Here is a 25,300-nt window from a genome sequence, read left to right as displayed (position 1 = left end):
TTCGCATTTCGGCTGTGTTGGCTGAATAAAGGTTCCCGAAACATCCCATGTTTAATATTTGGTCCCTTTAGAACACAATGTAGGCGACCTGTACCGCTATGTATAATTATTAGGCCCTAAAAGATGCCATCAAAATCTAAGACATCACAGCCCCAAGGTGCGGGAACTTAAGTAGGCGTCGCCACCCGTATTTGGTTCTTGCGCTTTTTCTGGCTTACCAAGCGTCTTATCGTTGTAAGAGTGGTGTTTTTGGTGTTGTAGAACGGTCATTTACTGATGCAGAAGAAATCATTTCTCACTTTAGTGTCCCTTTAAGTTTATGAAAATCCAAACAATGAAAAAAAAATGTGCAACCGGTTTGTGCATGGAAGCTCGGTTGAAACCTGAGCTCAACCATCAAGTGATCTGCTAGTCAACTGCAAGCCTGCCACCTTAAAATTTATTTGTAAATTTCTTTACATGCATTATTTAAGCTGCATTATTACAAGTTCAAAATCTCTTAACATTACTAAATCACAAAGCTAATTCATTTAACGAATTGCAGTGGTCGTTAATGCAACAAAGTGCAAGCTCGGAATGAAGCTGGCCAAACTGGGCAGTGAAAAATAACAATGTGGTTCTCTACACCTTGTTTTTTTGGCTTTCGCTCTAGCATTGGAATATACAAGAATTTTCACATTCCTGATATTTCACCCTGCTAATTTTTATTCCATAATGCATAATACTTGAGCAACAGCAATACTGCTTTCTTTTAACCCCAAATAGCGATAGAACAAGAAAATTCACTGGAGCTAACGTTTTGAGAAAAATCTCCTTCTTTTTGTCGAAACATTGGCTCCAGCGATGCTCCTTGTTCTACGGCGCTTCATCATGTCAAGTCTATGTCTTCCTGTGTACCTCTGTATCTTCAATGTTATGTCAATGAAATTGTAATAACAGATGATTAGTAAATGTAGCTGATGAAGAACATTGGGCTTGTTGGTAGATAACGACAGAGTAACTGCGCGACGTTGAGATACGGACAAAGGAGGCTTATGTGTGTCGCCTCCTCCAGCCATGTCTCTCCTTTGGACAATTACTCTATCTCGGTGTAAAAGTATTGCCCTTTGCACAATAATGCTAAGATGCATAAAGACAAGAAAGTGGACACAAAAATTACAGATAGCATCATATGCTAATGAGATATGCAAAAGTGCCTGCTACAATTTTTCTCACCCATACCGAGCTGGATAAAATTGCGACTTCTGGCTATTGCCATTTCTTGAATACTATGGCAAAGAAGTCCGACACGGCTGTGGATGGCACGATGGACGCGAACAAGAAGACGCAACAGCCTAGGCTTAGCCAGTCACACCAGGAACAGCGTCTAGCCCGAGCCCCACTTCAGTAGCATTGGCAATCCGGCTGCGGAGCTCTGCACGGCGCACTTCTTCCTTACAACTTCCCCCCTCGCTGAAGACGGAGCCGCACAGGAGGCCTAAGGCGTCGTGAGGACGGCTTGAGCCGATCTACGTGCACAGTTTAGCAGCCTCGGCGACGCAGGTCCGTGGGGGCGTCAGTGGTTTGATAGCGTAGTTCACCGGAGAAGTTTGCTGTAGAACACGGTAGGGCCCATGGTATCGGAATACAAATTAGGGGGAGATTCCTGGTGTCGAAGTAGGAGGCACCCACAACCAAACGAGAGCGTCAGGGGAAAACTGGTGTTGGGGGCGCCCATCGTCATGACGAAATTTCTGTAGGGCTTGTTCTTGCGTCGTAAGGGAGCGAGCTAGTTGCCGACAATCTTCTGCATACAGGGCGGCTTCGGAAACAGGTGTAACCTCTGATAAGTCGGCACGGTAAGGAAGAATAGTGTCGATGGGAAATGATGGTTCGCGGCCATATAGAAGAAAGGAGAAAAGCCCGTCGTTGACTGGGGTGCCGTATTGTAGGCGTACGTGACATAGGGAAGGATGAGGTCCCAGTTGGTGTGGTTGGAGGCGACATACATCGAAAGCAGGTCGCCAAGAGTTCGGTTAAAGCGTTCTGTCAATCCGTTTGTTTGCGGGTGATATGCGGTGGTACACCGATGAATAATGCGGCATTCAGCGAGAAGTTCTTGAATGACATCGGCGAGAAAGATGCGGCCATGGTCGCTCAGGAGTTCGCGGGGAGCGCCGTGACGTAGAACGAAGCGTTGAAGGAGGAAGGAGGCTACGTCACGAGCCGTCGCGGCTGGCAGAGCGGCCGTTTCTGCATTCGCAACTCCAGCAATACATGCGACACCTAGCGGCAGTCGGGAAAAACGCCATACGGAGTTCCAGTGGCCGTGTGTGCCGTAGAGACTGCTGTCACAGACGGGAGAATGGAGCCGGTAGCAAAAAAAGAAGAAGCGAACGGCCAAGCAGTTCTGCTGTGTTCCTCAGTGCGTGTCTGCGAGATGGAAGGACAGCAATATTTCCTTTCACGCATTTCCCTCCGAATCGAAAGACCGAAGCCGCAAAACGAGGTGGATCACTAACCTCCGCATCGGCAAGGCTGTGACGCTTGACAATGACTGTTTGCTCACGGCATTTTGCACGGGATAATTTCTCCTTACCAGGTGAGACACTATTGTGAACTTGTGAACTCGAACCTAATACGTGACCATTGTGCATGGCCATTATACATGTCACTGCGGCACCTTCTGTAAACACGTTTCAGATTGCGAGGACTTGCGATTGGGCTATGCATTATTCGCTGCATATGTAAGCCGCAACGCAAAATTCGAGCACAGGTTCGATCTGTCACAGCGGTTTCTACGAGGAACGTATCCTCTCCACTCGTTGACCACATTGGCTGTAATTAGAGCTCATGCTCGACGTTTCACAGCGGTTTCTGCGAGGAACGTCTCCTTTGCACTCGTTGACTACACGTGGCTGTAACTCGGGAGGCTTTTGATGCTCAGCACATTTCGCGCAACTTATACGGGCGTCGGAGATTCAAATGTTTACGAATGATGTACTAGCAAGTTCGGGAAGTGTTGAGTGTAACCTTTGCACGTATGTGGCATGCTGAATCGCAATAAATATCATGCGTGGCGCGGATGAACTTGCAGCAGAGGCGCACTGCACACGGGCACTTCCCAGCGCGACTGATTACGAATTTGCCACTTGCACTGGAGAATCTCCGACGCGCTCAAGACAGCCCATAAGACACTGATATTTCGCCCCAACGGCGAGCCTTTCACGCTCATTGCAGAAGTTTGCCACTTACGCGACAGCCACACGTCAAATTTACATGCGTTTCCTAGTTGCGACGAAAATTTACGGCGTCCGCCGTCTACTGACGTGTCCCATATATATGTGCAGTATTAGTACCTAAACTAGCATTATCTCGATTATTATATCATCGCCAAGTCAGTGGCCAAAATACTCTGGTCATGTGGTGGTGTTTGCACCCGTGTACTTTGTGTTATAAGCAGCTTTCAACTACATTTTGCAGATGCTACATTCGGTGTACAACGTTGCATAGCCCTGTACACACAAACGTGTGCTTCATTTCCTTGCAAATTCTTTTTTTATAAATATCGTGGCCTTGTTTCTGAGGTTAAAAGAAAACAATTCTCGGTGCAGCCCATATTGAGACACAATAAAGCACAAACAATTCATTTATTTTTTAAGATGTAGAATGTCAAAGGCGGCGGCTGAAAAAAAATGCAGTACCCACTGAAAACCTGCCAAAGACATCCTGTTATGATGAGAAAAAGGATGCTCGTATGAAAGAGATTTCACTGACAAGACTTCGCCAACGTGCATATCGGTCAGCCAGAGTAAGTTAATTTCACTACATAGTGCAGCACTTATATGCTTATTGTACATACACCATGGCTACAAGCATGCAATAAATAATGTCAACACTTTTTAATGCATTACAAAATGAATCAAGCAAAGAGACTGCTTCCTCCCTATTGGAAGCAAATGCGTTGCCCCATGCACCTGTCAGGACGACCATCATGGTAAATTGGCTGCCTGCAACTTGTACACACATTGCTTAACCACTGGTTCCTTGGGATTAAACTCCGTTTGACATCGCAGGACAATCTCGCATCCCCTGACGGCAACAGCATGGTCCAAATAAGTGAAAAAGAAAATATGGTAATTTCTCTTTATATGTATGTGTCGTAGTTCTCTTTACCTAGACGGCAGCATGCTTTCTGGATTAACTTCACAAAAGCATTGTATCATGTGACGTGTGATGGGTGCGCATTAACTGCAACTTGTGCACACATTGCTTAACCACTCTTTCCTTGGACTAAACTCTATCTGACATTGCAGGATGATCTCCCATCCCCTAACAGTATGGACCAAAGCCTTGCAAACACAATAAGTGACAAGGACATAGCAAATATGGTAATTTATTTTCCTGTATCTTTGTGATGTGGCAGCTGTCTTTACCTAGCCAGCAGCATGCTTTCTGGATTTACTTCGCGAAAGCATTGCGGTGTGTGATGGGTGAAAATTAATTGATGCAAAAACCCTGGGTTTCCTACTTCCAACATTGAATTTAACACATTGACGTGCATTATTCGAATGACAAAAAAAAGCTGCACCTCGCATCACTTATGTCAGACATTATAACTTGCTTTTGTTTTGCGACAGGAATGTACTTGCCAACCTGGCCCCCGGACATTAATGGGAGAATATTCCAGAGAAGAAAAAGATGTGGCAAATTTCCTCCTAGAAATGGCTTCAGGGACAAGGCTTACGGAAAGCAAGGCTGTCCAAGTGACATCAGGTTCTTTTCCACAGAAGTTTGTGGACACGATAAATAATAGCAATGTAAATACGTTCACAGGCCTGCCATCAATCGATGTTCTGAATGCTCTTGTGGCGTGTTACAAAAAAATTCATCCCCTTTCAGGACGGCACCACTTATGTGCAAAAGAAAGAATTGCATTGACGTTGGCGAAATTGAAGCATAATATTTCCACTTCATTCTTGATTCACCTTTTTGACTGTTCCCTAACTACATGTAGCAACATAATTGCAGAGACTGTTCAGCTGATCTCTGAATTATTAAAGGTAACTGTGGCAGTGCCACCAAAAGAAGATGTTGTTGAACATTTGCCCATCTCTTTTAAACAATTCAGTAACGTGCGTGTCATTGTAGATTGCACCGAAATTCCTATTGGCCTGCCCAACTGTTTGCGATGTGCATTACAGACATACTCCTTCTATAAGAAAGGTTTCACGGTTAAATATATGGTGACTGTTACACCAAGTGGTCTTATTGCCCACATAAGCCAAAGGTATGGAGGCCGCACCTCAGATAAGGCCGTTTTTGAGCAAAGCGGCCTCATCAAGCAACTAGACCCAATATCAGATGCCATAATGGCAGACCCTGGCTTTCTTATCGATGATATTTGTGCGGACCACTTAATTGAGTTAATCAGGCCTCCACTCAGAAAACAAAAGCAGATGTCAAAGGGTGATGCACTTAGGACACAAAACATAGCATCAGCAAGAGTTCATGTAGAGCGTGCTATACAGCGAATGAAAATATTCAAAGTGTTGTCAACAAGAATCCCATGGAGCATGGTGGGACTACTTGACGACATTGCTATAATAGCTTCAGGCATCACAAACCTCTCATCACCGATTTTAGCAACACATCGATTTTTGTGAGTCCTGGATCAATATATTTCCCGAAAATATGTGCATCGTAAAAGTGGTTCGTGCTTTCCATGCAAGGAAGTTTTAGAAACTTCACAGGAGTGGAAGTGCCATGTTCCTTACCAGCAGAGGTGAAGCCAGCACTCGCCCTTATTTTACACTGGAAATAGACCTTTGTTGGGTTGTCCTCTTACAGATCAGGTGGTTTGGCTCTGGTAATGTAATTGCGTGGCTAATTAGAAACTAAAAGCATGTTGTTCCTGTCAGAAGTATCGTCTTCCTCTGAGTATTGATTACATTATTGCTGAAACAATTTACCAAGAATTTCAGGTTTCATCTTAAAACCAGTAACACTATGATACACATCAGCCAGTCTCTGTATAGCAAAATAAGTCACGTTAATGGGGTTGAGACATCAAATTTGTGGCTTGCACGTTCTTTGTTTCAAACGTTTTCTTATTGCTCTAGGAAGCATGATACATGCTCGAATATTCTTATATTCTCAGTAAATAATTTAATATCGCATTATTTATGTGAAAGATTTTCAGTTTCGGTTTGTGAGCGCAGTGTTTGACAGTGATGTCATTGTCTAGGAAGCTTGGTAACGTGGGCCCACCAAGCTGTGACGCACACACTGCTGAATCGTCTGCTCTCGCACACACATTCTGTATCAGCGCAGGCAAACAAAACCACGCCGACAGTTGTCTTGGCTAGCTGCAGCAGCTCCAATTACGATCTACGTCTGACGCGGCTCATTGCCCTCGAGGCTCTCTAGGCTTGCCCGGTGCTGTGGGCCACCACTCATTGCACGTCACTCTAATGTGGTATGATGTCGCTGAAACTTTTGTTATGCTTCCAACACAGTGACGTCCATGTCAATCGCTGTGGCAATAGGTCTCAATCACGAGAACGAGCATTTAGGCTTTCTTTGGAAGCGAATTAAAATATATTTTAAATGTTTTGTGTGTATAACACTTCATGTTGAGTGTCCTTACATACAGAGGCAGCCTACAGTATCATTTTTATAGACTCGAAATTTGGTGTTTCAACCCCTTGAAACTAGGGGAAAGTGTGAGGAAAGCACTTCTTTTCCTTCATTGCAAACTAATTCTTTATAGTGACCCTCCTAAGATGGTGGTGTGGCTTCACTTTTGGCACATGAATTCCCCTCCAACTATTTTTTATATTTCCTGTTTCTATTGTGTACTTCCCTACTGTTCTAATGTTTGTTTGCCTTTTTTTACAGCTCCACAATATTGTGTATTGTTGCAGCCCATTTGAACTTAACATGTGTTGCTATGTTGCCTGAGTTACTTTTTTTTGTTAGGAAAACTTAATTGTGCATGGCCTCGTAAGATCCTTTCATCAGGCCCTATTACAAATTTTGGTTATACACTGGTAGTTGTAAGGTGCCGTCTAGGAAGCCTTTTCTTTTTCCGAAAATTTTCAAATTAATTCACCCGACGTCACTTGGACAACATCGTGTCCTGTAAGCTGAGTACCTGAAGCCATCTATAGGAGGAAATTTGCCCCATTTTGGGAAATGGAAGAACCTGTCCCATTACCATGCTGCCAGGAGGCAAACGTTACTGCCAGCAGACATTTTGCCTCTGCCTCGATTAGGGTGCGCAAATCCAGCATTTTTATGCCACTCAGCCGTTTCATACTTTTCAAACACGATTGTTACCATGTGATCTACATGCTGCACTTGTTTGCATTGGCCAAACCTGCAGACTTCAACTTCAACACACTTTTTGTAAATTAGCAATGCACATTCTTTTGCAACTTGTATTCTTGACTGAATTGCGGATTTACACTGCGCATTCTGATGCAAGTTTTCGTCTTATGGTATTCCGAGATATTTGCAGTTCACTTATGATCTGTGTGCATAGAGTTGCGGTTATTTTTCAATGGGTGTTGTCCCCCCCCCCCCCACCTTGCCTTACTTGTATTTTTTCGCAAAATAAACCACACGCACTCATTTTTTTGTTCACTGTACTCAGTGTCAAGGTGTTTGCCTCACACATTTTACTCGAGTCCATTTTTGTTGCACTTTTTAGCATATGAGGATTTGTTTTATCTTGCCAAACAGAACATGAGAAGTAACATGGAACAGTGTCAAATCTGCATACAATGAATATTTGGAAAGCTTGGCCACCAGAGCAGAGTACCCTGAAAGAATGGTTTCATCTAAATGACCCCAGCTGGTATATGTACCATAATTTATGCTTCTTCCTAAATTGTTGAATACAATGCAAATGGCTCTCCTGGGAAGCATAACTAAACCACCAGCATACAAGATGGGGAGACATTTGTGCAGACTTATCAGTGAATGATAATTATTGACCCCCAGAGAGCAGATAGAGCTGTCCTTACTATAAATATATCAATAAATGGAAAGTAAGTGACATATAATAATTTAACATGCACAAAATGGAACCACTCAAAGAGACAGTGAAACACTTATCCGACTGATCATAGTGACCTCACTACTAAAGGACAGCTGACTAATCTGCTACAAATATCTTTTGAATCCCTGAAGTGTAAGCGGAATTAGTAATCGCACCTACGCATTGCTTTCTCCTTTCGTCTCCACTAGTGCGCTGGAAGCTACACGGTGCATGGCAAGGGGGCGAGGCCCTGCTCAAGTTTTTTTTGGTCACATTGCTACTTGTGGTTCAGGCACGTGTGGCACTCTCTAAACGCAAGATTGGCACCTGGAGCTACATCATTTACAGAGACCAATCAATACACACTGTTGTCTGACCATCCTGCAGACAGGGCTTGTGGTGGTCGTATCTATATTATGCAGCATGCCAGTTTCAGGGCCCCTTCAAGAAGTGCAAAAAGACAACAAAGAAAAGTTGGTTTCATGAGTTCTGCCTGAGTCACCACTGATGTCAAACAGTTGCTCGTGTACAACTTGTGAAATGATAACATATGAGCCATAGGAAACAAACAGTCATGTTGGCAAAAAAAATGTTGTGCCAGCCTTGGTGATAGGTGACCTCAAGCACCACAGCGAAAGGTGAAGCTAAGTTGCAGTTTGGCTCACAATAGGGTCTCTTCTGCATACAACGGTGCATGTACACATGATCATTTCGCTTTACAAAATCTTTGCAATATGAACAACACTGAAACGCAATGTAGAGATGAAACATTAAAGCGCCTGACAACCACACCAAATGTGCCAGGAGAAGGTAGAAATGAAATGACAATCGTTTATAGTGACACAATCGAGGAAGCTGTTTGCACTTTAACTGAAAATAATTTCAAATTGGCATGAAAAGTCTCAAAACCTGGTAAGTGGCGGGAACTGGCGGTGAAACTTTGACACTTCACATGTATGCAATGAAATTATTGTAACTGCTGTTAAGTTCCTCATACTGTTTAAGATCGCTTACTGTACTACAGATGTTCGCCCTTTATTTTACGTGTATTATGAGCTAAGAAAAAGTACACTCAAATGAATGGTGCTGCTTTCACAGCAATGAGTCGAGTGGCAGAGCCATGGAATCCTTCAATGCATAATGGTGCACTTGACTGCTTTCGTATGCACACAAGTTTTGAATGAGTACCCAGAGTTATGTGATCTTCACGTGAAGTTTTAAACTAAATGTGCTGTAAACGGATGCCAGCACTACATGAATAGCTATACTGGCTTGGCTAAGGCTAAAAAAAAGCAATAACTTGTATACGTCCAAAGTATTTGTAAACTATGAAAGAATGTAGCTATTATTGTATGAATAATTGAACACATCAGAAAAAACGAACTGCTAGAACGGTTTGATAAAATATTTCATACAGCTAGGGCCGTACTTGCCGTCTGCTTCCCAACAATGCCGGCGTATAATCGCTATCACGCTCACCTCTCAATGTTTCAAGCATGTATGCCTTATTTGCTCACTACCCACCATGGTTGCTCAGTGGCTGTGGTGTTAGGCATCTGAGCACAAGGTCGCGTGATCGAATCCCGGCCACGGCGGCCGCATTTTGATGGGGGCGAAATGCGAAAACGCCCGTGTACTTAGATTTAGGTCACATTAAAGAACCCCAGGTGGTCCAAATTTCCGGAGTCCTCCACTACGGCGTGCCTCATAATTAGGAAGTGGTTTTGGCACGTAAAACCCCATAATTTAATTTTAATTTTTTTTATTTGCTCACTGCAGAGAAAAAAACTCAGATGAAAAAAAAATTTCCATGGCTGTTTACGAGTTGCCACTGTATGATTGGACACAGTGATTGGTAAGCTTTTTGTCACATTTGGGAGAAGTAGAAGAAAAAACAAGGTAACATTAAAATTGGTTGACAATCCCTTTAAAATTTATGAGCAGTCGGCACCAGCAAGAACGACATCAGTGGTTTAGCTTAGCCTCAAGAGGAGCTCTGATATCACTCGCTCCTTGTATACGCTAACTATTGCATCCTTGAACTCATCAAAGGCACAGCTGTTGTAGTGTACAACAGCACAACAAAAAGAATGAATGGATGAATGTGTATTGTTTAGTGGCGCAAGGGCCATGTATGGCCAAAGAGCGCCATGACTGATAATGTTGTGTTAAGCACTGATTTGTGAGTTGCGATGGTGGGATGTAACATGGCTGTAAAGTGGCCTAAAATCAGAAAGTGTCATGGAAGCGTAAAATAGTATATAGCATAAAATTATGATAGTGATACATCTAGTTGTCTGTGGATATAGTACGCGTGATAAGTGATCGTGACGCTAAAATACAAGAATATGGAAATACCACCTAAGCCTCCGGAAGGCCTTTGAGCCCAAAGGCTGGGAGGCAGGTGCTTTCTTTTAGTGCAGTTATCGCAGCAGAAACCTCAGTTAAGAGGCCGTGCTACGGATTTCCTGGTGAAATGACATGAAAACTATGTACGTCTTTTAAAAATGCGAACAAGGATTGATATTTAAAGAGCGGTTCCATACCTATGATCATTAGAGGATGAAGGGGAATTTGTTGACGGTGTGGTAATGGAAAATGCTTTTTCCTATTAGCGTCTAATTCAGTGCATTGCAGCAGGATGTGAATCACGGTAAGTGGCTCCCACATTTATCACACATGGGTGGATCGCCACCGGACAAGAGGTATGCCTGTGTGCTATATGTGTGTCCTATCCTGAGTCTGCAAAGTGTTACTTCTTTGTGGCGGTTCTTTGATACAGGCGGCCAGTTGCCAAGATACGGCTTGATAACATGTAGTTTATTTTCTGTTTGTTTGTCCCACAAGCGCTGCCAGAAAGTCCTTAGCTTTTTTCTTATCGAGGGCTTGAGGTCCATTACAGGGACAGTCGTGGAAGTGTTGGACGCGTTCGCGTGGACGGATGTGGCTAGCTCGTCAGCCAACACGTTTCCCTCTATCTCTCAGTGCCCCGGCACCCAGCATACGACGATATGCTGTTTGGACTCATAGGTTGTGCATAATGCTGAGTAAAGAGATAGAATTACAGGGTTTTTGTATTTCCTGACAGTTTTCAAAGCATTTACAACACTCAAAGAGTCTGTGTATATCACTGCCATTGGGATATTAAATTCATTAATGTGTTTAACGGCAGCCAATATTGCGTAGGCCTCTGCTGTGAAAATACTTGTGTTAGGGTGCAGAACACCGGCATCTGACAAGGATGGACCGACCGCTGCGTAAGATACGCCAGAATTACACTTCGATGCGTCTGTAAAGAATTCAGAAGAGGAGTATTTGTGCTGTAACTCGAGGAAGTACATTGGTATATGCGCGACAGGCGCGTGCTTTGTAACAGCTACGAAAGATGTACCACAGTCTATTGGTTGCCACTGTCACGGCGGGGGCCGTATAGCAGGGGACATAAGGTGGTATTCAAGCAGTGGAACCCTTGTTTCTTCAGCCATGTCTCTAACACGCATGGAGAAAGGCTGTGCCACTGTGGGCCGGTTGCGGAAAAGTTGGCAACTGGACAAATCGTTTATGGTGTAATACGCGGGATGCTGACTGTTTCCGTTCACTCTAAGAAAATACAAGAAAGACGAATATGTTCTCTGCAGATGCAGTGACCACTCATCCGATTCAACGTACAGGCTTTCCACTGGGCTTGTTCTAAAGGCGCCTGTGGACAGGCGAATTCCTAAGTGGTGGACCGGGTCAAGCATTTTTAGAGCAGTTGGAGTAGCCGACTGGTAAACTATGGCTCCATAGTCTAGTGGTGTGCGTATGAGGCTTTTATACAAGTTCATGAGACATTTTCTATCACTGCCCCAGGTTGTGCGTGAGAGCACCTTTAAGATATTCATTGTTTTCATGCACTTATTTTTAAGATATTTTATGTGCTGTACAAAGGTCAGTTTCGCGTCTAAAATTATGCCTAAGAATTTACGTTCCCTGTTTACAGGCAGACGCTCACCTTGCAACACAATTTCAGGATCAGGGTGCAGGCCTCTTTTTCTAGAGAAAACGACACAGGTGCTTTTTTGTGGGTTCAATCTGAACCCGTTCTCATCAGCCCATTTGGAGACCCTGTTGAGACCAAGCTGGACCTGTCGCTCACAGATTGCAAGAGAACTTGATTGAAAACCTATCTGCACATCGTCAACATACGTTGAATAGAAGATGTTATGTGGTATGTGTAGACGAAGAGAATTCATTTTTACTATAAAGAGCGTGCAGCTGAGCACCCCGCCCTGCGGCACTCCAGTTTCCTGTACAAATTTCTGTGACAGAACATTGCCCACTCGAACACGGAATGTCCGATTCGACAGATAACTTTCGATAACATTGAACATATTTCCGTGTATACCTAACTGTGAGAGGTCTCTCAAAATCCCAAACCGCCACGTTGTATCATAGGCTTTTTCCATATCTAAGAATACTGAGAGGAAAAACTGCTTATGGACAAAAGCTTCACGGATACGTGCCTCGATACGTATGAGATGGTCAGTGGTGGATCGACCTTCCCGAAACCCGCACTGGTATGGGTCCAGCAATTTGTTTGATTCTAGGAAGTGTAGTAGGCGACAGTTAATCATTTTTTCGAATACTTTGCAGAGGCAACTTGTTAATGCTATAGATCTGTAACTCGATACAGAGGAAGGATCCTTTCCATGTTTTAGGATTGGAATTACAATAGCCTCCTTCCAAAGAGAGGGGATTTCGCCGGAAGACCATATAACGTTGTAAAGGGAAAGGAGGGTTTTTTGTGTTTCGGAGGGTAGTTGTTTCAACATCTCATATATTAAGCGGTCTGAACCGGGGGCGGATGTATTACAGCAGTTCAGTGCTGCCTGCAGTTCTGCTATGCAGAATGGTTCATTGTACGGCGCACTTTTTGCACATTTCCTTTCTAACTTTTGCTTCTCTATTCGTGTTTTGTGCTTTAGGAATGTTTCGGTGTAGTGTGAGGAGCTGGATATGTGTTCAAAGTGTGTGCCAAGAAAGTTGGCTTGGTCTTCCAGGCTTTCTCCGTGGCTATTTACTAAAGGCAGGGAATACGTTTGCTGTCCAATAACTTTTTTCACTCTATTCCATACTTTTGTCTCATCTGTGTACGAGTTGATGCTTGATATGAACTTCGCCCAACTCTCTCGTCTTGCTTGTCGGCGCGTTCTCCTTGCCTGGGATTTTACATGTTTAAAGTTTTCCAGGTTTTCAGCAGTTGGAGAATCGCGAAATATCGCCCACGCTTTGTTCTGGTTCCTCCGTGCTTGCCTGCATGCATCGTTCCACCAGGGAACACGCCGTTTGGAACCCATGCCGCTCGCTTGAGTAATACATTTACCTGCGGCATCAAGTATGAAAGCTGTAAAATATCTAGCAGCGTCATCTATGGTTATACCGGACAGCTCAGTCCAAGTCAGATGTGTAAAAGTTCGGTATTGTTCCCAATCGGCTGAGTCAACCTTCCACCGAGGGACCTGCGGGGGAAGTTGATCTTGTTTCGGGGTAGTTAGGATTATTTGGAAGTGGTCACTTCCATACGGGTTCTTCCATATTCTTCCAGCACATTCCATTTAAAATAGGGTAAAAGCGTCGGCGATAAAATGCTAAGATCTATGGCAGAGTATGACTTGTTGGTCAGGTTAAAATATGTGAGCTCCTTCGTGTTCAAGAGACATGTTCCGGAGGAAAAAGCACCTGTTCAATGACGCGACCTCGCGCATCACAGCGTGAATCGCCCCACAAAGTACTGTGTGCATTAAAATCACCAAGAATATAATAGGGGTCCGGGAGCTCATCTATTAATAACTCTAAGTTGCGTCTGTGAAGGTGATAATGTGCTGGTATATACAGAGAACAGATTGTTATGAGTTTATTTAAAAGTACGGCTCGAACGGCCACGGCCTCAAGGGCCATTTGGAGCTTTAGATGCTGACACGCCACACTTCTGTCAGCAATAATGGCTACACCGCCAGATGCTGCGACAGCATCCTCGCGGTCTTTGCCAAACGTAACGTGCTTTTGGAGAAAGTTTGTGTGTGTAGATTTTAAGTGTGTTTCCTGTAAACACAGCAGTTTTGGATTGTGTTTGTGGATGAGGTCTTGTACAGTGGTGATTATGGAAATTACAGATTAAATTACAGAGCCCTCTCGAGGCCCTGTAACAGGGGTTCTGCCCTTTCTGGAGCGTTCGAGGGAGCCTCGCCGCTCCTTAGGCGCTTGGTGCGCCTTGAGGATGGGTGTAGTGTCCATTGCCTCTTGTGAGGCGCCGGACACTTGCTCTTGCGAGCGGGAAGTTACCAGCGAGGGTCCCGCCTTCGAGGGCAAGACCCCTTGCCCACCAGCCCGGAGGTCGATGGGGCTCCCTGGGGGATTTGGCTGCGCTGGCCGTTGCCAGCGCTGGAAGGGACCTGGGAGGTTGAGGCAGCCTCGGCTGCGCCCACCTTCGGGGTCGGTGGTCCCCTCTCCTCGGTTGACGGAGCAGCGCTAGCTGCAGCCGCCGCAGGGGCAGATGGCGTAGCTGCCGACTCACTGATTGAGGGTCGGACAGCCGCCGGAGGCCGTTGTGACGCTGCCCCCTGACGCGCCACTTCGGCAAAGGTTTTCTTTGGCAGGTATGCCACCCGCCTTCGTGCCTCTTTGAACGATATATTCTCTTTCACTTTGATCGTTACTATTTCTTTTTCCTTCTTCCAGGAGGGGCACGACCGCGAGTACGCGGCGTGCTCCCCATCACAGTTTACACAGTGGGGAGCATTCTCACACGTTTCAGTGGTGTGTTCTTGGGCACTACATTTAGCACAAGTTTGGCGGCCTCGGCAACTCTGCGAACTGTGGCCGAAGCGCTGGCACTTGAAACAGCGGAGTGGGTTTGGCACGTACGGCCTGACACGGAGCTTGATGTACCCGGCCTCCACAGACTCGGGCAGGATACTTGAACCGAATGTGAGTATTAGGTGCTTCGTTTGAATTTCTTTGCCATCCCTTCTCATCTTAATTCTTCTGACATTGACTACGTTCTGCTCACTGAAGCCCTCCAAGAGCTCAGCCTCTGTCAGCTGGAGCAAATCGTCATCAGAGACAACGCCGCGGGTGGTGTTCAGAGTGCGGTGTGGAGTTATTGTCAGTGGAACATCCCCAAATGACACTAGACTGGGCAACTTTTCGTATTGTTTCTTATCATGCAGTTCTAACCGGAGATCACCACTTGCCAGCCTTGATACCTTGTAGCCTGGACCAAGGGCATCAGTTAAGGACTTGGAGACTAGAAAAGGGGAGATATTTCGGACTTGTTTATCAGATTTTTCAGAGTGGATGACATGGTACCGTGGGAAGTTCGGTCTTTGACGACCAAAGAACTGGACTACATCTTCGGTGCGCCCTCTTTTTTGAGGGCGATCAGGAATTGAAGGGAAGGAACTTTCCATAGAAAAATGTAGCTTTCGACAATAACGCCAGCCACCCACCATGGAGCCCTACGAGGGGACGCTACAGGGACTGTATGAATAGGTCCTGTAAACGCCAGCTGTACGTCATCACTATAACCAAATATGAAATAACCTAGGTTGGCTATTCACACAAGGTTAACCCTTGCTGCCTGGAAAAATTTGAAGTAAGCGTAAGCTAGGAGAAGACAGGAAAGATGGAAAGTGCGAAAAAGACGAAGGCTGGAGAGACAGAGAGACAGGAAAAGGCAACTACCGATTTCCCCTGGGTGGGTCAGTCCGGGGGTGCCGTTTACTTGAAGGAGAGGCCAAAGGGGTGTGTTGCCTCCGCCGGGGGGCCCTAAAGGTCCAAACACCCAACATCGGCTCAACCCCCAGGATCCCCTTTTCCCCAGACACGGCTAAGCCGCGCACGGCTACACGCGGGAGGGTCCAACCCTCGTGTGCTCGGGTACGTGGTGTCGCAACACACCAAACGCCTGCTTGCGCAGACACCCCTGCGGGGGCACAACAAAAAGAAGTGTCACTACAATAAACAAAAAATGGGCCTCCTTTACATGACACACAGCCATTTGCACGTTAAGTTGCGTACAATGCTCTAATTTAGGCTCCAAGGTGTCATAGTTCTTGAATGAGTTGTCCAGCTTCGTTGGACATTTAATCTCCAAGAGGACTTCCTTGCCCTCGCAGCATTTACATGAGAAAATTGCATAGCCATCAGGGGAACAACCTATGAAGGGAAATTCTTCGCACAAAACCAGCCCTCTCTGACGCACTTCAAGTGTGTGCCCCAGTGCTTCTTGCCATGTCTTGTATGCAATACGCGCTGCACTTTCCTTCAAAATCCCAACATGCATTGCTGGTGTTATAACAGTTCTGCTTCTTAAAATAAGCATAAGAAATGAGTCAATGTTGGCCGCACCTTTCGAACGAAGAAAAGTCTTCGCTCGAATCATACAGGCATGAGCAATGCTTGCAGTTACAAGGCCCTTTCTATATCTGTGCCATTGTGCAGAATTCGACTGTCGCTGTGTCAAGGATTCAATCTCACTCCTGGCACGCTGTCCACCATACAATTCACACACATGGAGCATGACGTCTTCTGGTGCCTTCTGCTTCAGTTCATTTGCTTGGGCCCTCAGAATTTCCAACATAGGAAGTGGGGCGGAACGGCAGGCTTGGTTGGCTTCAAACTTAAACACAGACCTCCGTCAGGCTCAGGAGAAAGAAAGCAACAGCAGAGTAATAAGTCTGTACCAAAATTGCAATTCTGCAACTACGAATATCAAAAAAATTATTTAAGGGCAACTTATGCAAATTTTACAATATAGAAAATGCTACTGAAAAGCATGAAACTCAGAGTAGCGTGTGCTTAATAACCAACTATATCTAGGAGAGAGCCTACACTGGGGGGGGGGGGGGGGAGGCACCATTTCAAGATTGGAGAGCTCGGTACTGAAAGTTGTTGCCACTTGCTCATTTAGGCACAGAAGAAAAAATATTTTCAATGTCATGAGATGCCGACTTGTTTAGTTGCCCCAACAGTGCCAAAGTGAAACTGTTGCCATTGTATGCCCTCTCATGTAGGCTATGTGTAGTTGTAGCAAATAATGCATCCTGTTATTGTAGAGAAAGCTGCAGAAGGGTGGCCTCTAAAAACGAAAGCACGTCATACAGAAAAAAGATGCCTTCAAAAGGAGGATGCCAAACTGCTGTGTAATCTGCTATGTCACCTTCCTTTCTGCTGCTTTGCAATTTTTAGCCTTTTGTGCACTCTCAGAAGAATTATAGTTATTTAGCTGTGATCATGGTGTGTACTTTGCATTAAAGTGTGATGAGTCTTCCAGGAAAGGAATGTCTGGCTTTCCGTGTAGCGAAATACACCAATGTAGGCCAGTGTCCACACTGGTGGTGACAAACAAGCAATTAAGAATGGCAGTCTATGTAAATATCAATTTGTCTCATGCATGCATGGTAATGAATAATTTAAAGTTTTTTTATTGTTGAGGAGAGGCTTACTGCGTAATCAGTGAAGTGCATGCAAGCAAATGATCCGAGCATAGATCCTTATAGAACATGTGATAAGAAATGCCAGCCACCCCACAATTCGACACAAGGAGTGTTCGACACAACTAGATAAGATGACAAAAGCACACCATCACCTTTCAGACCTGCCAAATAGCGACTGCAATACAGTTTTCTGTCACTCCAACAATTCTTTAACGCTGGTGCGCATACGTAGAACAACAATGTGATGCTCAGGAATACATTGAGACATGCAAACAGCTACCGCTTAGTTCAAATTTTGGAAGACCAACACTGCACATAGGCACTACAGCAATGCAATGCACATAGGCACTACAGCTACACTGCTACAGCTCTTTAAAAGTGTTTTTATACATTTATAGTATAGTAGTTTATGTTGGACCTAATGTCATAACACAGTGAAGTTTTCCTCTGTATTATCCACAATTTAATCTGAAATGATAAATTTATTCATATGTGAAAGTGTTCCAGTCAGCAAGATGTGCTGCCTTTAAATTTTAATTAAGCTGTAGACACTTCAGTTCTTAAACAATAGCGTAGGAGCATGCATGTCCCAGTGCACAGAACAGGCACAATTAAACGTGAAACTTTGACTGCAAAGTAACACATGACAACAGCAGAACTCACCATTCTTGGTCCGAGACTCTGTTGTGGAGCTGTTTTGCCCTCTTTTGCGTTTTCTGCACAGCAGTAAACAATATGGTAGTGGCAACAAATAAAACAACATACATCAATCGAGTTTTTACCATCAACCTACTAACATATGCAGCTCTTATAGCAATCACGCGCCCAACTACGAAATAGTCATCACCATGCTATAACTGCCTTCTAAATATGCACAGATGTGTTTCATATAAATTTGCTTAGAACAATCGTTCCTTTAGTGACCTAAATCAGCGTCACATAAATGGTTCTCGCAACATGAATATAGAAGGAAAAAAAATGCTTCCAGTTCATTCAAATTCACTCGCCCTGTGGAAGAATAATCCTGTACCTCCTCTTAAATGTTACGAGGCTGCTGAACTTTACATTGTGAGAAGAGAGGTGGAGGACACAGCCCACTCTTATCATACGAGCTAAGGAAAGAGAGCCAGATTACGACATTAGCTTGGCTCTACTAGTTTTGAACAAAACCTCAGATTTACTATATTTTGTGGTGAGCCCAAATGTTGTCTCATTATAAAACCTACAAAAATCTCGCTTAGGACATGCACCAACTTGTCAGGGTTTTTCTGTGAGCAGTGCATTCACTCATTCCTTGGTATACTTTCACTGTGCAGCTCATGCAAGGGGATAGCAGTTACTTCATAACAGTAATAATGTGGCATACAAAAAAGGCTTTTATCAGCTATCCCTGCAAAAGGTTAATTCATAAATTACTAACGCTATCGATCACCTTAAAGTTATATGGTGTATCCATATGTGTAAATGAGTGTGGCCAGTGGTTCAGCAGCTGCATTAACAGCATTAAAGAAAAGTAGCTGTGTGAAACATGAATGAACACCACCTCTGGGCATTTCATGTCTCGCACAAGTGTTTTTATAGCACCAAAAATTGCATTGTCCAGCCTTCGCTATGCGGAGAGGGAAATTAGATTTATTTTTATCACTTTGGTTATCACCTGAGTTTTACAAGCACAAACCACTTTTGGGTAACATATAAACATTTGAGGCCAATCTGACATACATCAGAAGCAATTACCATACCTCTTTTCAACAAAACGTTAAATAGAGCATGGACAAGCAGGTCGCTAATCAAGCTTGCCATCTTGCCTTTGTTAACATCAAAATAAGTTTCTTCTGTTAACTATTATTTAGGCTTCAGCTTTTGGTTGGTGCTACTATTTGATGGTTGTCCCCATTTCATTGAGAAAAAGCTACAGCGGCCATTGTGTGCCAAATAAACATTACGAGTGGTCTTTGCAGGTAGTTTGATTAATTCACTGTGTTTCAGCTCCCAAAGCAACACCTCAACTATACAAGACACTGTAGTGCACGGCTCACAATTCATTTCCGCCACCTGTGATTTTTAACGTGAGCCTAACCAACCGGTTTTCGCATTTCAGCTCCATTGAAATGGACTGCCACATCCTGAATCAAAGCTGTGAACTCATGCTCAGCAGCAGCACACTACAGCCACTACGCCAGTTTGGCTGTTCTGAGGATGATGTGCTTTACAGGCTGGTTCCTTCTCTATGACTTTACAAGTGCTTGCACTGCAGCAGTGTCTTTGGATTTCATAAAGAAAGAGATATGTAAAACATGCAGAAATAAAATTTAGCACTAAGGTGTAGCTGCTATCTTAGTTGCATTTTACATGTGAAAAATATCAGCTACAGTGTATCAGCTATAGTGTATCATCGGAGTGAGAAGAGTTCGGTTCACAAATGCGTTACTGGTGCTCTCTTACTTGAACACTGAAATAGCAGAACTTGGAGCACTGTTTTGGAGGATCTGCAACATCTGTGCGGCGTCAGTAATTGGAACTTGCGGAGGAGGGACAGGCAGCTTCACATGGCAAATATGTCCGAATGGGTGGAGGTGCATACATATTCTGCACAAGTTTCTTTTTTGTGCCCCATGCACACCCCACATATGTGCAGCTAAGTGGCGGCAGGGACCCAAGGCCTGATCTGGAAGAGGTTTTTGTTGCACAAAACATAACTGAGATACACAAGTCGTAGTCAACAAGTTCATCAGCATAACATTCTCAATCAGTCAAAAACCTGCAGTGCAGTGATGATGTGTGTGCATTTTTTCTTCTGTGTGTCCCATCGAGTCCCCAAAAACCACATTTAGAAAGATTGCTCTCAAATGTATCATGACCATACAGTGCATGTGTTAATAACCCTTTCAATTGCAACATATGCATTTATGTGTGTGACTTACTTTTGTTTTATATGGGCTATGATAATACTAATTAAAAACAACATAGTTCAGAACAAGAACTCTGCAAAAGATCACTGGTACCATATGCTGCATCACTGCACCAAGTAATACATAGTTCTGAGAGACTGTACAGCACACGATGAAAAGTTGAACAAGTTCCTCTTCACGAAGTATGTGAACACCGGTCTTTCCAAATGTAACCGTGCTCCTAGCTCATCAGTAATTTTCACTCCTGTTTTCAACCATGAGTGCAGCTGTGTTCGTGAAAAAACAAGAAAAGCCCACTCATTTCGTAATCACACAAACGGAATAAGCTGGGTCTAAATGTTCGCTTGCCAGGCTAGAAGTGTTTAGCTGGGAAGTAAGCGTCACATTAATTTGAAAATGTGTAAACATTGAAGCAATGATCTGATATTAGCGTCTGAAATAAATAAGCAGTTGGGAGGCGAACCTAGCCTTAAAATGTATGATTCAACAATAGAGGAACATGCAAAATCAGTTCAGGTTGGCGCAAAGGTGTCACCACTAGCTTACACAGAAACAGATTTTCCCCTTTCATTAGCTTACATAACAGCCAGTTGTGGCGGCACATGAGGCAGGCCGTAATTAGATACGATCAGGTCATGCACCACAAGTCAAACCTGCACCTGGTTTGCACAGGTTCTTATTGAAAGCAGGTCATTCGATTTCCTTTTCGCGCTTCTTTCTACGACAGAAACAGTGATCAACCTACTGCAGTAACTACGCCTAAGCGAAGCAGCAGTCATTGTGCGCCTATCTTGAATTTAAAATAGAAAATAAAAGTTTCCGGAACGCAAAACTAGGAAGAGAGCTTAGCCACACTCTCACAAAACATGATAAACTAGGCTGCATGACAAAGTGAAAAGCTCGCGTTTTGATTCCTTGCTACACGCTCAGTATGCAAGGATATCCATTTTTTTCCCCTGCCTTTATGTTTGAAAGTAAATGTGAGCTGTGTTGGTGTAATGTAACCGACTCTTTTCCGCGATTCTATTCCTAGCCCTGACAACTATTTGGAAACAGCACCTTTGGCGTCAGTCGCGGCGTAGGAATAGAACAGGTTTGGAATGGGAACAGAGTCAGTTACATTATCCCGACCCTGTTCCGAAGGCTGTGGAGGCAGCGGGCTTGCTTTTCGCTCCCATGCGCCTCGATGTAGTGACTGAGTCACGGAAGACTTACCTGTAACAGTGGATCAAAAGAGCTGAGATGTGCTTCACTTTTGTGACAATCCAGCAGTGCATGAGCACTTTGCCTCCACGATCGATGGGTCCCGGAATGCATCGGTGATTCTCACCACAATCTCGTGCGGGTCCGCTGTCACGCCGGAGGTTTGCACACACAGCGCGACCACTTCCATCTCAATACTCACTGCAGCCACTGGTGCCGACTAATATGAGGTGCTCGGTGTCCACTACCTGTTCTGCCTCCACAAAACAGCGCGAATTAACGTCGCACTGCAAGACGCTTAATATTTTCAAAAAGGACAGCGCACGCGGGGACCTCCGTAAAGCCGCCATACTGCATAGTGCAGCCAGACCGGGCCAGGCTTCGCAGCGCCCCCTAATGTTGATTTGAGTTGCGAATACCTCATGAGATGGTCTACAGCTACAATGACCCAGCGATTGCCAGCAGCTGTGTATGGCAGAGGCCCGTGGAGGTCTATCCCGACCCGTTCAAAGGGTCGCGAAGGGCACGGCAAAGGTTGCATTGGTCCAGAAGGGCGGCAAGGATCAGGCTTCCGGCGTTGACATTCTGTGCAAGAGCGAATGTACTTTTGCACAAATGTGTACATACCACGCCAATAAAACCTATGACGTAGTCTGGCGCAGGTCTTGAAGAGACCAGCGTGTGCGCACTGAGGGTCGGCGTGGAAAGCGGTGCATACATCAGTGCAGAGCTGCCGAGGTATTACAAGCAGCCATTTGCCGCCGTCGGCACTGTAGTTACGGCGATAGACAATTCCGTCGCGGATAGCGAAGTGCGAAGCTTGTCGGCGTAACGCTCGGGATGGTGGGCGTGTTGAATTAAAGATGTAATCTATCAAAGATGAAATCCAGGAGTCCTTTCGCTGCTCCAAAGCCATGTCGACAGAAGCGAATGGGAGAAGTGGGTCGTCTAGGACAGACAGACTGACAATGTCGGCGTGGACAGGCGAGCGCGAAAGAGCATCGGCATCGGCGTGCTTCTTGCCGGAGCAATAGACAACCCGGATATCGTACTCTTGGGGCCTCAGTGCCCACCGGGCTAGGCAGCCGCAGGGATCCTTGAGAGACGACAACCAGCAAAGTGCGTGGTGATTGGTAACGGCATCGAAGGACCGGCCGTACAGGTATGGGCGAAATTTTGTGATGGCCCAGATGATCGCGAGACATTTTTTTTCCGTGACAGAATAGTTCGCTTCAGCTTTCGTCAAAGTACGGCTTGCGTAAGCAACAACATATTCTTGGCAGCCGGGCTTTCGCTGGGCGAGCACAGCGCCAAGACCAACACCGCTAGCATCCGTATGAATTTCCGTGGGAGCAGTGGGATCGAAATGGCGCAGTATCGGTGGTGTTGTGAGCAGGCGACGTAGCGTCGCGAAGGCATCATCGCAAGTCGGGGACCACGCGGTCAGATTGGGTTCTCCCCGAAGAAGCTCTGTCAGAGGTGCCATAATCGAAGCGAAATTTCGAATAAAGCAGCGGAAGTACGAGCAGAGGCCAGTGAAACTGCGCAAGTCTTTTAGAGACGTTGGCCTCGGGAATTATTTAACAGCACGAAGCTTAGCGGCATCAGGGAGAACGCCGTCATCGACCCGACATGTCCGAGAATTGTCAGCTTGTGTGCCCCAAAGTGACATTTTTTTCAGATTTAGTTGGAAGCCAGCGTCACTGAAACAGCGTAAAACCTGCTCCAAGCGATGAAGGTGAGTAGGAAAATCTGGTGCGAACACTACTACATCATCCAAATAACACAAGCACGTGTTCCATTTGAGGCCTCGAAGAATAGTGTCCATCATCTGCTCAAAAGTCGCGGGCGCGTTGCGAAGTCCGAATGGCATCACACGAAATTCGTATAAGCCATCTTATGTGATGAAAGCAGTTTTAGGCTTATATTCTGCAGCCATAGGCACCTGCCAATAACTAGAGCGTAGATCGAGGGAGGAAAAGAACTCTGCACCTTGTAAGCTGTCGAGGGCATCGTCGATCTGCGGCAATGGATAAGCATCTTTTCGGGTTATTTTGTTTAGGCGACGGTAATCCACGCAAAAACGGATCGAGCCATCCTTCTTTTTAACTAAAACAACTGGCGATGCCCATGGGCTGTCGGACGGTTCTATGACGCCACGCTTTAGCATGTCACCTACTTGCTCATCAATGACGCGTCGTTCTGTCGACGAGACGCGGTAGGGTCGCTGCCGTAGCGGTGAGAGAACCGGTGTCAACACGGTAACATACAGTCGTCGTTCGGCCCAGAGAAGTGCTATGGCTGTCAAAAGCAGGGCGAATTGTCTCGAGGAGACGGAGAAGGCCATGGCGTTGCGTGGGCCTTAAGGCGTTGTTGATGACGTGGCTGAAAACGTCTTCAGGCGATGTGGCAGGTACGGGACTACAGTAGAGGGTGTTGACCTCTGACGACCCAACAGGAAGTTCCGACGTGGTAATGGTGTCGTAAGGCTCCACAGTGCCGAGAGATTCACCGCAAAGCAACGTAATCGGGAATGGGAAGTGGTTGTTTATAGGTAGGTGAGTAGCACCAGCTTGATGGCTAAGCAGAGCAGTTGAGATTGGTGAGAGGTGGCGGTGAACGAAAGCAGTGGAAGGCGTGAAGAGTATGGTGGAGCAGGAGGCAACGGAACAGGATACAGGTGCCAGAACGGATGCGTGCGGAGGTATATGGGTGTCGTCAGTGAGGGACAACATGGTGCAGGAAAGCGAAACGTCATCAGATATGGCATTGCCAAGCGAAGAGAAGGCGACTTCTGCACGGGAGCAATCAATAACAGCTTGGTGACGGGAGAGAAAGTTCCTACCTAAAATAATATCGTGGGAACAGTGGCGAAGAACGACGAACTCGACTGTGTAGAGCACTTCTTGATTTCAAGTCTGGCGGTGCACGCTGTCACCGGCTGGACGGGCTGTGCTGTGGCCGTGCGGAGTAAAGGACCGAAGAAAGGCGTCGTGACTTCTCGTATTGAGTGGCATAGTTATTCGGCAATTACAGATATGGCGGCACCTGTGTCAATGAGGGCAAGCACAGAGACACCTTCAACAGCGACATCAATAACGTTGGGCAGCGAAAGAAGAGGGCTTGAGCGTTGTGACCATGACGCAGTTCTTGCCTCGGGAACTGCACACTTAGTTTTCCGTGTCAGCGGTAGAGGGACGTCGACGCATCGGCGAGAGCGAACAACGACGAGGAGAAGGAGAACGGCGGTCGCAAACTGGGCGAATGCTTGGGCGGGAAAGGGGTAAATCGCGGTCTGGAGCGTAAGACAACGGATGGTCGTACGCGGCTGTGCGTGGGTCATCACGTGGATGAAGTGGACGGCGGCGGCACAGTCGTGCAACGTGTCCAGGAATAGAGCACAAATAGCAGATTGGCCGATTGTCCGTTGTGCGCCAGGGAATAATTACTTGGTGGGCTGGAGGTCATGGCGGCGTGAGGGTAAAAACAGGGCTAGGCATCGGAGGCGGAGCCCGGAAGGTCGGCGGTCGTGGTCGTGCCACGGCGTCGGCGTAAGTCAATGGGGCGGTGAGTTGAGGCGCCCGTTCCAGAGGAAGGACCTCGGACACTTGCTGTTCTATAACATGTCGTAGGGCCGGACTAAGGGACGAACTTGACTGCGCCTGGTTGAAAATGAGGGAGAG

General features: G+C 45.6%; 1 protein-coding gene across 1 annotated transcript; it reads left to right on the top strand.

Moving 5' to 3' along the window:
• The first annotated feature begins 1,270 nt into the window (after positions 1-1,270).
• Positions 1,271-25,014, top strand: LOC135897348 (uncharacterized). Its single transcript, XM_070530328.1, has 3 exons — positions 1,271-1,386; positions 4,997-5,558; positions 24,811-25,014. The coding sequence occupies exons 1-3, from the start codon at positions 1,271-1,273 to the stop codon at positions 25,012-25,014; spliced, it is 882 nt and encodes a 293-aa protein (XP_070386429.1).
• The last annotated feature ends 286 nt before the right edge of the window (positions 25,015-25,300 follow it).

This window comes from Dermacentor albipictus, chromosome 1, assembly GCF_038994185.2.
Source record: "Dermacentor albipictus isolate Rhodes 1998 colony chromosome 1, USDA_Dalb.pri_finalv2, whole genome shotgun sequence".
Taxonomy (NCBI): Eukaryota; Metazoa; Arthropoda; class Arachnida; order Ixodida; family Ixodidae; genus Dermacentor; species Dermacentor albipictus.
This window is presented reverse-complemented; position numbering and strand designations above follow the sequence as displayed.

What these genes read in the sequence shown, in the direction of transcription:
- LOC135897348 (XM_070530328.1), top strand. Translation starts at nt 1,271, where the DNA reads ATGGCAAAGAAGTCCGACACGGCTGTGGATGGCACGATGGACGCGAAC. An exon ending in CTAGCCCGAGCCCCACTTCA is followed by an intron (nt 1,387 to 4,996) that starts GTAGCATTGGCA and finishes AACTACATGTAG; the next exon opens with CAACATAATTGCAGAGACTG. An exon ending in CAAGAATCCCATGGAGCATG is followed by an intron (nt 5,559 to 24,810) that starts GTGGGACTACTT and finishes TGTCAGCGGTAG; the next exon opens with AGGGACGTCGACGCATCGGC.